At 30.2% G+C, this 14,529-nt stretch overlaps 2 protein-coding genes across 2 annotated transcripts; both read left to right on the top strand.

Annotated features, from left to right (window-relative positions):
• The first annotated feature begins 3,239 nt into the window (after positions 1–3,239).
• LOC125369405 (protein ELF4-LIKE 4-like) lies at positions 3,240–5,350 on the top strand. Its single transcript, XM_048371518.1, has 2 exons — positions 3,240–3,545; positions 4,640–5,350. Exon 2 carries the CDS (start codon positions 4,708–4,710, stop codon positions 5,050–5,052), a length of 345 nt encoding a protein of 114 aa, XP_048227475.1. The 5' UTR covers positions 3,240–3,545; positions 4,640–4,707; the 3' UTR covers positions 5,053–5,350.
• Positions 5,351–11,707: 6,357 nt separating this feature from the next.
• Positions 11,708–14,326, top strand: LOC8268449 (40S ribosomal protein S3-2). The gene is made up of 6 exons (XM_002514015.3): positions 11,708–11,867; positions 11,969–12,116; positions 12,206–12,377; positions 13,640–13,694; positions 13,780–13,911; positions 14,002–14,326. Exons 1-6 carry the CDS (start codon positions 11,835–11,837, stop codon positions 14,161–14,163), a joined length of 702 nt encoding a protein of 233 aa, XP_002514061.1. The 5' UTR covers positions 11,708–11,834; the 3' UTR covers positions 14,164–14,326.
• Positions 14,327–14,529: the final 203 nt, after the last annotated feature.

The following is a 14,529-nucleotide window of genomic DNA, read 5'->3' as shown; positions in this document are numbered from 1 at the left end:
TCATAAAAAAAACAAAGAAGCTAATACCCATCAGCTTTATCATATCAAATATCTAATTTTATTTATAAAATATCCTTTAATAATAACATTAAACAAATTTGAATGCCATAGAAATTTTTTTAAATAGTATATACTCTTGCAGTTTTTTTTAATGTAATTTGGATTAATATTTAATTAATCCAATAAGTTATTAAGCGAATTAATTAAATGTGTGATATTAGATTCTTGTTATAAAAGACTATATATATTTTATTAGTCTATTTATTTGTTTAATTATAAATATATATTAATTTTTATGTATGTTTATTTTTTAACTCGATTCGTATTAATTATATAAAATATAAGGTACTAGCCTACTATTTCATTCAAATAAAAGTGTTTTGGTGATATTTTGACTTTAACATTCCATCACCATTAGCGGGTCTGATGCGAACAGTGGGTCTTTTTTCAGTCTTTTTTTACAATATATCAATATATTATGTAATACGTTTTAAAAAATAAAAATCACTCAAAAAGAAAAAAGAAATAGCCGCAGAGCTACCAAATCAACTCCCTAGCCTCGGTTATACCTCGCTAGGCTTGGAACCGAACCTATAGATTTCCCGAACCTGAGCTTACACGAGACGAGATATGATTGGCCGAGAAAAGTTGTTTGCGAGATTTCATTGTTGGGCGGACTCTGAAATCCTTTTTTTTTTTTTTTTTTTCTTTTAAGAAAATGTAGGAAGTTACTTCCCACTCTCGGCCAAAACGAAGATCCGCCCGGTGGACTTGGGGCAGACCGCAGACCCAAACCATCATCCTTTACTAGTCAAATTACTGTTTTGCCCACATTACACGTCATCTGAGGCCTTCCTAGCCATTTGGTTCAGGGTATTATATTTTCCCTTCTCTTCTTTTGCTGCCACTATTGAAGCTTATATAACAATAGAATTTAGCAGCTCAAATAGATTAAGGAAGAATTAGTTTTATATAATGATGCTTACTAATGACTTTGAGATTATTTAGTTTAATAATGGTTGATGTCACATCTATATTCCAACTTGAGATAACTCATTTTGATTTTTGAAATTCAGAAAATAAAATACTAAATTATAAATATTTTATAAAATTAGATTACAAAAATTAAAGATTTTATAAAGGATAATTTAATTTATTTCATGTATCTTAATATAATAAGAATGTATTGATATTCAGAATAATTAAGTTTAAAAAATGTGCTCAAAGTCATGAAAATATAGAATTGTTGAGTGAATTCTTTTTAATATTAATGTATGCAAAATTATAAGTTAGTTTCATAAAAATTGTAACCTAGTTTTTGCCGAAAACTAGGTTACAATCTAGAAACATGAAACTTGCAAAATGCTTTTCTTTTTTTATTTTTATTTTAATTAACATAACTTATTTTGGAGAATGTGATAAATGAAAAACAGAAACTTCATTAGTCTTCCTGTTTTCCCTATTTGTTGGTTCCATTTTATTTATTTTCTTAAAATTGCAAGACTTGTCAACGTTATCATATTAAAGAGAGAGAGAGAAATCATGGCAGATCCTTTTTTTTTTTTTTTTTTTAAATCAAAGCAATCAGTAAGGATTTGATTATCAAGCAATTGTTAATACACCTCAGTATTGTCACATTATAACAAAATCTTAGAAAGTGTGGGCCATATATATTGTCATCGCGAACAATACATCCTGAATCACTTGCCACGTGCCCAGTAATTAAACGACAAAAGAAAATCATGCCCTTGGATCTCAGCAAGAGATGGTAAAATTACCCAAATAACGGTACACTCAAAGGTGTGTGTATGTATATATGTAAAAGTTCTAACTTGCTAAAGCTTCATACTGTTTTATAAATATTATGAAAATTTACCAGATAAATTAATAAACTTTTAATAGTAAGATTCTAATTCCTTAAAAAAATAGATAATAATATAAGTAAAATTATTATTAAATTATTTATTGTTTAATAATTTAATTTTATTAATCTCTTATGTTTTATTTTTTTTTGCTATTATTAAGAACTATTTAGTAAAACAAAAATTAAATAAATTAGATAAAAATATCACAAAGCATGTATAAAAATTCGTAATTTTACTAAAAATAGAACTACAAAGGTTTAAGAAAATAAAATAAAAATTCAGAGTTTTAATAAAATTAAATTAAAAGATTTAGAGTCTAATAATAGATTTATGTATCTCAATACATATATGAAATATTTTACTAGCTAAGAGGTCTTTTTCTTATAAGCATTATAAAAAAGAATTTTCTGATAGATAATCAAAATTTCTTGAAATTATCTAACTCTTAATGTAAATTTTTAATTTTATAAAAAAATTATTAAATCCAATAATTAAAAATATTAACTAATTAGTCATCTAAAATGCCAGTATTATAACTTGTCATTATTCATATATACCATAATAATGAATATTTATCATATTTTTATAACTAATTTCTAATCGTATAATATATTAATTAACAATAATAAATAAATAATCTTTAAGTCAAACAGTTCGTATTAAATATATATATATAAAAGATAAAAAATAAATTTTCTTAACATTTTTACAAAAAGAATAAAATTAACTTTTTCTTTCCGTGGTTATTCTTTATATAATAATTACTTTTCTTCTTTGAAAGTACATTTTATGTATTATTTTATCTATATATAAAAGATAAAAAAAATAATTTGGTTTTGATAACTTTATACAGTGTCGAATAAAAATTTATTTAAAAATTTAAAAGTAAAGATTAATTTAGTATTTTATATAATTAAATTTTTATAAAATTTATTATAATTAAATTAAATTATAATAAAATAAATAAAAAATTTAAGAGAATTAAATTTTTTATATTTTTAAATCAAATAAATTATTATTTTATTTTATTATTTCATTCATTAATATGGTTTCATATATTTTTAGACAAAATCTAAAAATTAAAAATCTAAAAAATCTACTAGTTTTAAAAAAAGAAATATAGACATAAACAATTTTTTTTCCAACTGGAACATAAGCACTTATACGTTTCTTCATGTTCATTAAAATGTCATTTATTTATCTTTTCTTTAGTTTTATCAATATTACATTATTTAATATTTTGCACTTTAATTCTTAGAGAATGGTTTTCTATTAAAGTATTGTATTAGGTTATGTATCTGATTTATTTTAGAAAAATATATAAATATTTATATACATTGAAAGACCTAAAATATAATATTTTTTAAGTTTTAGACAGAGAAGGGGTCTGAGCGTGACCGTCAAATCTACAAATTCTCTCTCTCTCTCTCTCTCTCTCTCCTTCGCTCTCTTTCTCTCTTCCATCTTCTCAGTTACTCTCTTTCTCCCTCTACAAAGCTCTCTCGTTTTTAATATTTTATATCTTCTAAATTAAATTCTCATAATTTAGAGAGTAAAGAGAAAGAAAGAAAGGTGATTCAGTTCAAGAAATTATAATCCGCGATCGTTTTATTTCTCGGGAATCTCTCTTCTTCAATCTGTGTCTTCTCTTTCCAGAATATAATGTTCCAGATTTTCAAGGTACCCAATACTGCCTATCATAAATTTACACTATTATTTATATATATGGAAAAGACAAAGTACAATAAAATAATTCAATTAATGTTCTCTTTGTTTTGTTTTGTTTTAGTTGATGGGTTTGTTTCTTAATTAGCTTTCTAGAACTAAATGTCTTTGATCTTATTTTTTGTTAAATTCTTCATTTTCTTTTAAAGATCTTTATATGGTAACTGGGTTGTTTTTAGATTTTATTTTTAGTTTTGCAAATGGAAACTTCTTTTGTTTTGTTTAAATGGGTTTTATTTTTGTTGCTATTTTGGGAATTTTATGCTTATGAAAGTGAAACTTTTTCAAGTACGTTTGAATTCCCAATTTTGGTTTCTGATATAATTCCTGAATTTTAAGTCAAAATCTCATTTGGATTTTGTTTAGCTCTGTTATCAACATTTGTGTCTTCCTTTTCTTTTCTTTTTGTTTATAAATATCTATAAATTTCAATATTTTTGAAAATAAAAATTTGTAAAGATTAATGATGTTGTCTGTGCAGCAGGAGTACAGAGATAGGGGGAGAGAGAGACTAATGGCCTCATCTTCTCTGCATCATTGACTGTTTTTTTCTTTTTTGGTTACAGTTTGGGATTCTTCTTTGAAACTGAGTTTTAAAGATGGGTATTTTCTCAGTACAAATAAAAAAGTTCCCTTTTATGGAAAATGGGATCTGCTTTTACACATCTCATCATAAATAATAATATTAATAGTAATAGTAATAATAATAATAATAATAATAATAATAATATAAATAATAATAATTGGATGTTTGTTATCAGATCCCTTTGTGTGTTCAAAAAAAAAAGTGGAACCCATAGAGGTCATGATTTCTACTCCAGACTCTTGTCTCATATGCACAAAAACACCTTAAACAATTCTCATGTTTTGTCTGGGGTTTTGGTTTTGGTTAGTATAGCCATGTACATATAGGGAGATATGATTATGGGTCTTTATTAAAAAAATAGATAGGTACATTCAGTTCTTAACAAAAAACAGTGTCTTTTCTTTTGTTACATTCTCTGATTCTTCTTTCTCTTTCTTTATTCATGGTTTGTTCTTTGATGCAGGACTGGTTCTTGATTTGATATAATTCTCACCTTCAGGAAAGAGGATAAAGAAAAAAGAAAGGGGGGGAATGGAGGGTGACACATTTTCTGGTCTTGGCAATGGTACTCAGATAGATGGCAAGATCTTGCAGACATTTCAGAAGAATTTTGTTCAGGTCCAAAACATTTTGGATCAAAATAGGTTACTCATCAATGAGATAAATCAGAATCATGAATCCAAGATCCCTGACAACTTGAGCAGAAATGTGGGTCTAATTAGGGAGCTCAATAATAACATCAGAAGAGTTGTTGACCTTTATGCTGATCTCTCTACTTCCTTCACCAAATCAGTGGATGTTTCTTCTGAAGGAGATTCTAGTGGGGTTTTGAAATCTGATGGCAAAGCTGGTCATAAGAGAAATAGGCCTGCATAGAGATAAAGTTTTATGCTTTCTTCAATTCTTTGCTTGGTGGGGAAACAAGAACAAAATTTCACTATTGCCTGAGGTAGTAGAACATGATCATTAGATTCTGTAACTTTTCTTTTTCTTTTTTCCCTTGTATCAGTGAATTATCTCTAGTTCTCTCCACTTCTTCTTCTTCTTCTTCTTCTTCTTCTTCTTCTTCTACCTTTCTTTACAATTTCTTCTTAGAGAAATAATTGGACAAAATTTCTGTCCGATTATAACTGTGTAGCCTTTGATCTAATTGAAATCAAGCATGTTTCTGCTATCTGATCTTTTCCTTTTATTCTTGCTATTATTCTTGATAATGGTATATTCTTACATCTGATACAGTTAAAAGACTTTTCATTGTAGAAATATGAATTATCCTGTTTTTTAATTTTTTTAAAAAAATTTTAACTTCAATTTTTTGCGCCTAAGGACACAGAATTGATCTGTGCATAGTATCATGTTCTTTTTATTACTTGGATGAGATACAACTTAGCACTTCACTTTGCTGATACCACCAAACAAAGAAGAAAAGAAAAGAAAAGGAGAGAGCTAGAGATTTAAGTTTAAAGAGCTTTTAGCTTCTTCTAACTTTTTTCTATTTGTCAAAAAGGCTGATATCTATAATTAGTCTTTACACAATTTTCCCTGTCAATCTCTTTTTCCATGAATTTTCATAATCTAACCTTTTCATTTCTTTTCTTTTTTTCTAAAAAAAAAAAATCTCTTTATTCCCTTTTCAACCTTAATCCAAATCAATTTCTTCTATACATCAGCTAAGACCTGAAGTAGATAGATTGCAGATACTGTTTGCAGTCCTCTCCTCTCCTATGAAGCCAAAACTACTTTATATATAGAATTCTTTTTCTTTTTTCCTTTTATCTCCCATTCTTTCTTTTGCTATGAAAATACTGTTCATGTTGCTTTTGTTTTTTAATGGGTCAGTGACTCAGTGAAGTGAACATACAATATATTTGCATTTGCATACATCTCTGTGAAGATGCTCTGAAACAATAGAGGAAGAAAGCAGCTTTTAGATTATCTTTTTGGTTCCCAATCACACACCACCATAGGAACAGAATCTCAGATAAGAGATGATGAGCTTTTTGACTATTTTTTTAATCTGTTTTAACCAATGACAATTAGGCTTGGATTGTATTGGTACTGGAAGAAAAAAAATATAGTTATATATTCTTTATATAGTTTAAAAACAAAGCACTATAGTTTCAAGAGACAGACAGGTATGTATAAACAGTGACCCCCAACAACATGACAAGGGCCCCAAGAGTTCTTTTTTTTTTTTTTTTTTTTTTTAATAATAATTTTAAGGATTTGAAACTTAACTTCCCCATGCTTATCCTTTCTTCTTCCATCACTGATATTCTTTCTCTTTTACTCTTCAATTTTTATTCTTTTATTTTCCATCTCTTTAAGCATTTAATATCCTTTATGACTTTGATGATTCCCTAGCTGCTCTCTCCCTCCCTGATTGAGAAAATGTCTTTTCTGGGTGGACCCATTATGTGTGTATGGCAGCCTAATTTTCTGTTCTTAGGAGAAAAGGCCCACATGAGTTGATTGCTCCAAATGGTTTTTTGTTCTTGGGAAAGATTTTTTTTTTAAGTTAGTGGTAAGGGTGTTCCTTCATCTACAAATTTGGTCCAGTTCCATTCATTCATGTCACTTAAAATCTATTCTTCTTTAATCATCTCTTTGTCTATGACCTTAATTCTCTTTCTTTTTTAGGGTGGGGAAATTGTGTCTTTCAAAAATTTGAATTGCATCAGTTCAAAAAAGAAAAAAAAAAAGAAAAGAAAAGAAAAACTGAACTGCTCATGTCAAAAATTTTAATGACAGTTCTAATACTTTGACAGTAACAAAAAGATGGTAGCTAACAACGGGTACTTACTGGTGTAGATATATATAAAATAGGCATGTGATTAACAATCAATTGGAACATAAATAGGTGAAGTGTAACTCTCACACAAGGCATATGGGACAGTTTGTAATAAAAAGATAGGTAAAGATAATTATGATCAGCCAGAAGTTGCTATTGACATCCATGCAAGATTCACCCCTGAGACAAATCAGACAATCTATAATTGAAATCCGATTGCATCATTGCAGGGTACCTATCCAAGTAGGTTCTCATAATGAGCTTAGATGTGAGTGAAATCGCCTTGTCCTTCAATTAAATTAAATTAAATTAATGGAGTCAGTATTTCTTTTTTCACTTTCTTCAGTTCTTGTAATCAAGTTGAGTTCTTGCTTTGCAATTAACACCTCTAGTGTTAGTGTTTTCCGATAAAATGATATGTCAACTTACAGTATCTGCTGAGATTTTTGAGAGGTAAAAGGAAAGAAAGAAAGAATAATTTGTTTGTATAGTATTTTGAAAATGTACAAAGCTGAACGTGAAGAAGATAATAATTTTTTTAAATAGTAATCTGATAACAATAGCAAATGACAACTACAAAGCCTATCAATGTACCAGGTTGAGTCACTTTCTCTAGAAAATTCTTGGAAGCAACTGATAGATCATTTGTGTAACAAGGTAATAAAGGGATGGAAAATCTATGAGATTAAGGGCACAAGTACAATCTTGAATCTTGATGATGTCTTCAAGAAAATCCAGCGCTTGCCGGCCCCAATCCAATTGCAGAAACATAAAAATTAAATGATAAAACAAATACAGCTGAATAATTTGGAACATATCCCATCCAATAGTGTTTTCTTTTTTCTTTCTTTTCATAAAAAAAGATTAAATCAAAATCTAGCTTTTCTAAGGTAATAATCATCAATAGCAAGAAGATGAAAAAATAAAAATAAAAAACAGTTGGTCCCTAAGCCAAGCCAAGACAAATTAAACATGCCATAACATCACATGTGAAGTGGGAATCTACTTTTTTTTATCTTCCTTTCCATTTGTTCCTTGCATTTCCAGCAAATAGGTTGGAAGGAACCCAACTCTACTTTGCCCCCTTAACCAAATATAATAATTGGGATTTTATAGGTATCTACACCATTAGTTGGACCCAAATAAATTAATCCAATTCTAACAATAATAATACATGCCCATGCTTGAAGTGACCAATTATGACCCAATTACAATATACAATCATCATCATCATGATAATATTGATAACTAAAGCAAACTCAACAAACCCTCTACCAAAGATTACACAAATTCCCTTTAACCTGCTTTAGCCAGAGTTTCATTAGTCTCCCTTTCTTAGATGACCAATTGTATGGCAGCTGTGACAATAGTGGAGTTTGTGACTTTTGCTTGGATAATTTTTTATAATCCAAAAACGAAGAGACAGTTCAATGAGAGCAGCTCTAGTGGGTATCGGATTAATGGTCCAGCCAGTTAATCATCAGTTCAATCAGTAAAACTGCTGAATCATTCGATACGGTGTTAGTAGATAATACTTGGGCACGCAGCCACTGTAATTGTGTTGGACTCATGCATATGTTTCAAAACTCACTGGCCCAGCTACCATTTGCTATCCATGTGCCGCCGTTTAAGACAACCATTCCCACTTTAATAATCAATCACCCTCCAAAAGAGTTCTTTCCCTCTTGTCAATTTCTTCAACTCGTTTCTTTATTTTTTTGTTGCTAGCTGATATTTCATCCCCATCTCCAAATAATCTTTATCAGACGCACTCCAAAAATTATAACACAAGCTTAGAATTTGAATTACAGAACGTCAAAAGAAAAGGAAAACAGTGTAGAAAAGCTCGAGTTTTAGCAGAGCACGCAATGGAGTTTCGTGGGGAATCATTGGAGGGGCTTTTGTCTGGTTGTGCAAGTAAAGTTGTAAATTTGTTCATGTTCAAAAGAGGAGTTATTAGATAGCATAGAAAGATGATAAATTCAGGTTGATGTGGATCAAGAGTCGAGATTTTGTTGAATTGTCAAGGACCAATCAAGCAAAAGAAAAGGAGCCTTATTCGTTGCCGCAATGATATGCGTTCGTGTGTGTGGTGTTAGATTTCTCAAGTTGAAGAGGTAACTCAGTGGGTTGTCGAATATACTTTGAGTTGATGGAGGGAGGGCATTATATTTATATGCTCTGCATATTTGGACACCCTTTTTTCTTTTTATATATATTTTCTCTTTTAAAAACTTGTACTGCATTATAAGTTTATTTTCAATCTTTATATTGGGATAAAAAGAAGAGTCAATAATTGTTCACATAAAGAAAATAAGAACAAACTAAAATAATGGCATTGTACATTTTGAAGATTCTTACTATAAAAACTACATGTATGTTTGTGTAAAACTGAGGGCTATTTTATTTGACACGCAATTCCTACACCGGTCCCTTAAAAACAGTAGGCCATCTCAGGCTGTGTTTGTGGTATGATGGGCCATGAATGCAGTTCCACAAAAGGTTTATCCAGCTCCTCTTCTTCAAAGGGCCGATGACACGCTGCTGTCATATATCTTAGCCATTAACATATTATATACACAATGAAGTGCACATTTTTATGAAGAATATATCAATTTGCCCCCATCAGCTTGTGTCAGTATTTCTACTTTTTGGGTAAATACAATTCATACCTTAAAAATCTTAGCCAAATGATCCACAGCGTAAATTGAGTGTTATACTAACTATAAAAAGAAATTATAATTATTCTTTTCTTATATTCATCTATTTTATTTCTCAAGAATTATTTTTTCCTACATTAATTTATCTCTTTTAATTTCTTTTCTGTTTGCTTGAATTTTCTGTTAAGTAAAATGAGATGTAATAGAGTTCGAAGCGACCAAAAGGACACCATTTTCAAGAATTGATTTCAATAACTCTTTAAAATTCAATAAACATAAAGAATTTTAGTTAACCAAGCAAAAAAAAAAAAGAAGAATAAAGTATACAATGAATGTATCAAACTTATTAAAAAATGTATAAAACAATATTAATACTTTTGACTTAATTAAATTTAAATTGAATTTTTAACTTATTTCTTGTGCCTACAAACTCGACATCTCACGTGTATCTTTATAAGCCCAAAAAATGGATATATTTATAAATGGAAGCAAAACAATTTTCCTTATAGACATTGAATAAATTACTTTTTAAAATATCTTATATACACAGCATATTCTTTACCTTATTCATCCAAACTATAGCCCATAAGTTTGCTATTCTACCATTGTTGTGCTGAGCGTGGCTATTGTAGTATCTCTAGTTGTAACGTTTGCTCTCAGTAACACTATCTATCATACTACTAGTTTTATAATCTTAATTGATGAAGATGCTATCATTTTGAGGAGATTTAAATGAAAGAAAAAAAAAAAACTTTTTAAGAAAATGACTAATAAATCAAGTATAGAGTGATGAAGATAGTTAAAATAAGTGGAGCAATTGAAATTGTAAAAGTAAATCCTAAAAATTTATTTATAAGTTTGCACAAAACGTAAATTTAAGTAAACTTTTTTTTTTTGGCTTGCACTCAAATTCACAATTTAAGATTCTTCATCTTAGTTGCAAGTGCAATGCATTCTATACCAATTCATTCAAGCTTACAATTTGAGCTTGAATTAGAAAAATTAATCACTTAACTATTTTTAGAATCAAAATATATTTTAAATAGTCATCGCAAATAAAAATAAATGAAAATGTGTTGATTGTCGATAGTAATATGAGTAGAAAGCTCAAAATAAATACTTTGGTTAATTTTATAACAATTAAACATTAATGTTTATATAATTATAGGTGAAAATAAGTTATTAAAGCTTCATTAAATACAAAAATAGTCATTGTCGTGAAAAAAAGTTTCAAAAATCTTTAAATCTTTCTAGTTGTGAATATATTTTTTTTAGAATAATTCATCCTTCATGGGAGTGAATAAATAATTATAAATAAAGTCTTTTTATTTAAGGAGTATAAACACAAGAGATCAAATGATTAGTGTCATATATCTAATTCACAAGCGAAAAATATTTATTTATGGATATGAGTGTCAAATTCACAAGTAGAACTTCTATTTTTTTCTTCACTTTTTAATGAAGAACAACAATGAGAAATGGGAATGTAGAAATACAAGCCGTAAAGCTTTTTGTTCTTATTGCACTTGTGCCTGTATTTTGATTTTCGGGTGAAAATAATATTTTTTGGGTGGAACATGGCCTGTTATGATCGTGAATACACCCTATCTTTACCTAAATTCTTGGTTATTTAAAATAATTTAACACTCAACGGTCTTCTATTTAAAAACATGAATGATGTGTTGAAATAAAAATAAAATTTTAATTTAAAGTTGGCATGATAGAGCAAAGTAAGAAAATTTAAATATGTTACAAAAATGTCACTGTTATTATTTTTAATATAATTACATTAGCTACGACACAAGATATTATAAAAAAAAGTGAAGAGAAATGTGTTAAAGATTGTTAATACAAACACACCCAATACTATCCAAAATTGAGAAAAAAAGAAGAAGGAAATCTACTACTTTCATTCATGGTCTGGTGGGTTAGGTTATGTGGTTGGCCATCTCCAGTCCAACTTTAGCCCAATCCAGGCCATTAAAAATTCCATGCCGAATACCAAAACGCAGCGCACAAAACCATAAAATGGGCCCAAATCAAACCCTAGAATCAACATTAACCGTCCGATCTAGACCCAACCTAACATATAAACTCGTCTTTTTTCTCCCCATTGAAGCCTCCACTTAAGCTAGGGTTTGCAGAGCTAGCACCAGCCACCGCACACACTTCACCTCAGATCTCCTCGCCTCTGCAAAAATTTAACAATGGCTACAGCACAAATCAGCAAGAAGCGAAAGGTCTCTTTCTCACTCCTTTGACCTTTTTCTCCAATTCCGCACACTAACCAGAACGACAAACTAACATCTTTGATATTTTTTTTGTTATTGTGCTTTTGCAGTTTGTTGCTGACGGAGTTTTCTTCGCTGAACTTAACGAGGTATTGACCAGAGAGCTTGCCGAGGATGGATACTCTGGCGTTGAAGTTAGAGTTACACCAATGCGTACTGAGATTATCATTAGAGCTACTCGCACGCAAAATGTTCTCGGTAATCAATTATTCGTTTTTTTTTTAAAACTGTTATGTGCATTAGGGTTTGTTTATTTATTTGATTAATTTTGATTTGTATGATTGTAGGTGAGAAAGGTCGGAGGATTAGGGAGCTGACGTCGGTGGTGCAAAAGAGATTTAAGTTTCCTGAAAACAGTGTGGAGTTATATGCTGAGAAGGTTAATAGCAGAGGACTTTGCGCTATTGCCCAGGCTGAGTCTCTCCGTTACAAGCTTCTTGGTGGTCTTGCTGTTCGTAGGTATTTTATCTTCATGTCTATTTCATTTCTGCTTTGTTTCTTATGTATGTGTGTAATGTCATCTAACAAAGCATATTGGTCTTTTCTTGCCAAATTTGCGTCGGAAGGTGACAACATTGATCAAATACCTTACCACGTCTTTATTTTCATGAAAATTTTCTGATTATCATGATGTAGCCTGAGCGAGGGTATATTTTATTTTTAATTTTCTATGTTCATTTCTGGTTGCTTCTTATGTGTATTTGTAATGTCATCTAACAAAGCATGTTGGTCTGTTCTTGCCAATATTGCGTCGGAAGGTGACAATATCGATCAAATACCTTACCACGTTTTTTTTTTCATGAAATTATCTGATTTTCGTGATCTTGCCTGAGTGAGGGTATATTGTTATAGTACTCTTGTGTTTATAATTATTATAGATCACACTAATTTTAGATTCTACCGGATTCCTTTGGTTTATGGTATGTAGAAGCAATACATCATAAATATTTAGAGGGGATTTTATTTGTTTGGCTCTGAAGGACTTCTAATTGGACTTTTCAAGGGTGTTCATTAAGTGATTATAAGATTCTTTCTTACATTTGTTTATATGTACTTGCCATTGGTCAATTATTCATCTGTAAACTTCTGTCAATAAATGGTTAATTCTTGAAATTAATTACTGGTTGTAAATGTGACTTTTTTTGTTGTGTTTTTTTTCCCATCGTTCTCTTTTCTTGTAGCATTCTCTCTAGTGCAACTGCTTATTTCATTGGTTAACTTCATTGTTTTTATGTGTTCCATTTCGTCATCTTTAAAGCAGATTGGTTTTTTGATACTATATTTGTGTCGGAAGGTGACAAAATTGATTAGTGTCCTCTGTGAGCTCATTTCCATGGAAGCGTGTTGTTTTCATGCTGTAACCTTAGGGAGGATATATCACTAGGGAGTTATTCTGCCTCTGTGGGTGAATTTGGGGTTCTACCTTCTGGAATTCCTTAATCACTTTGAGGATATTATTTTTTTCATCAATGAGCAAATGGGTCATCTAGATTTTGTGTTCGTTTTTGAAGTATTCCTTTTCCCTCTTCAAAGCATATAATTTAGTGTTTTTGGTTTGAGCAAGTACTGAAAGAGTCTTTTGTATTTTGGTTTTCATGTGTGCTGCCTTGCATCTTCATTATCATAATTATATTTAATATCTAAATTGTTATGAATGTTCAGTTTGAGAACCTCTTTTTGAACTGAACTAAGAACTAATTTGATTGTTTCTACCCCTATAGGGCTTGTTATGGTGTGTTGAGGTTTATAATGGAAAGCGGTGCTAAAGGATGTGAGGTTTGTCTCTTTTTAGCTTTCTTTGAGTTGGCAGCACAAGATTTTGCCATTGTCCCTATTCATTTGTTGTGGGTTTTGTGCTTAGGTGATTGTCAGTGGTAAGCTAAGGGCACAACGTGCCAAATCTATGAAGTTCAAGGATGGATACATGATTTCTTCTGGTCAGCCAGTCAAAGATTATATCGACTCTGCTGTGAGACACGTTCTACTACGACAGGTGGGTTCCCTTTTACATTATATTACTTAGGCCTCCTATCATGGATTGGTTTCGTTATTGTCTCACTAATGAAGTTTTATTGTGGTGTAGGGGGTTCTTGGTATCAAGGTCAAGATTATGCTCGATTGGGATCCCAAAGGAAAACAGGGCCCAACTACTCCTCTGCCTGATTTGGTGACCATCCATTCTCCGAAAGAGGAAGAATTGCGACCACCAGTGTTGGCAACTGAGGTCGAGGTCCCAGTGGCTTAACTAGTTGTATCTTGGAGTTAATCTCCTGATTGATTTTGATATTATTATTATTTACTCCTTTAGATTGCTTCAATTTCATGTTTGCAATGTTGTCACACTAAGCTTTTTGCTCTTTCTTATTGATACCCTTTTCCAAATGATACTCAATTTTGTTTTTGCTAGAGCCATTGAGTTACTTTTGTTATCGTAGTGGACTTTATTTTTAATTTGATGAATGTTAAATGTAAATGTGCATGCTCTTTTTTTCTTGGGCCTTTTTAACATATTATTTGCTGCCTGATTTGACTATTGGTAAAATTAGAAATGCGAACATGGCTGGCGGTTATCAGTTCTTAGTTATTGAAATGTTATAATTTAAACATTGTG

The sequence above is a fragment of the Ricinus communis genome, chromosome 3 (assembly GCF_019578655.1).
Source record: "Ricinus communis isolate WT05 ecotype wild-type chromosome 3, ASM1957865v1, whole genome shotgun sequence".
NCBI lineage: Eukaryota > Viridiplantae > Streptophyta > Magnoliopsida > Malpighiales > Euphorbiaceae > Ricinus > Ricinus communis.
The sequence above is the reverse complement of the archived record's forward strand: the minus strand, read 5'-3'. Positions and strand labels throughout refer to the sequence as shown.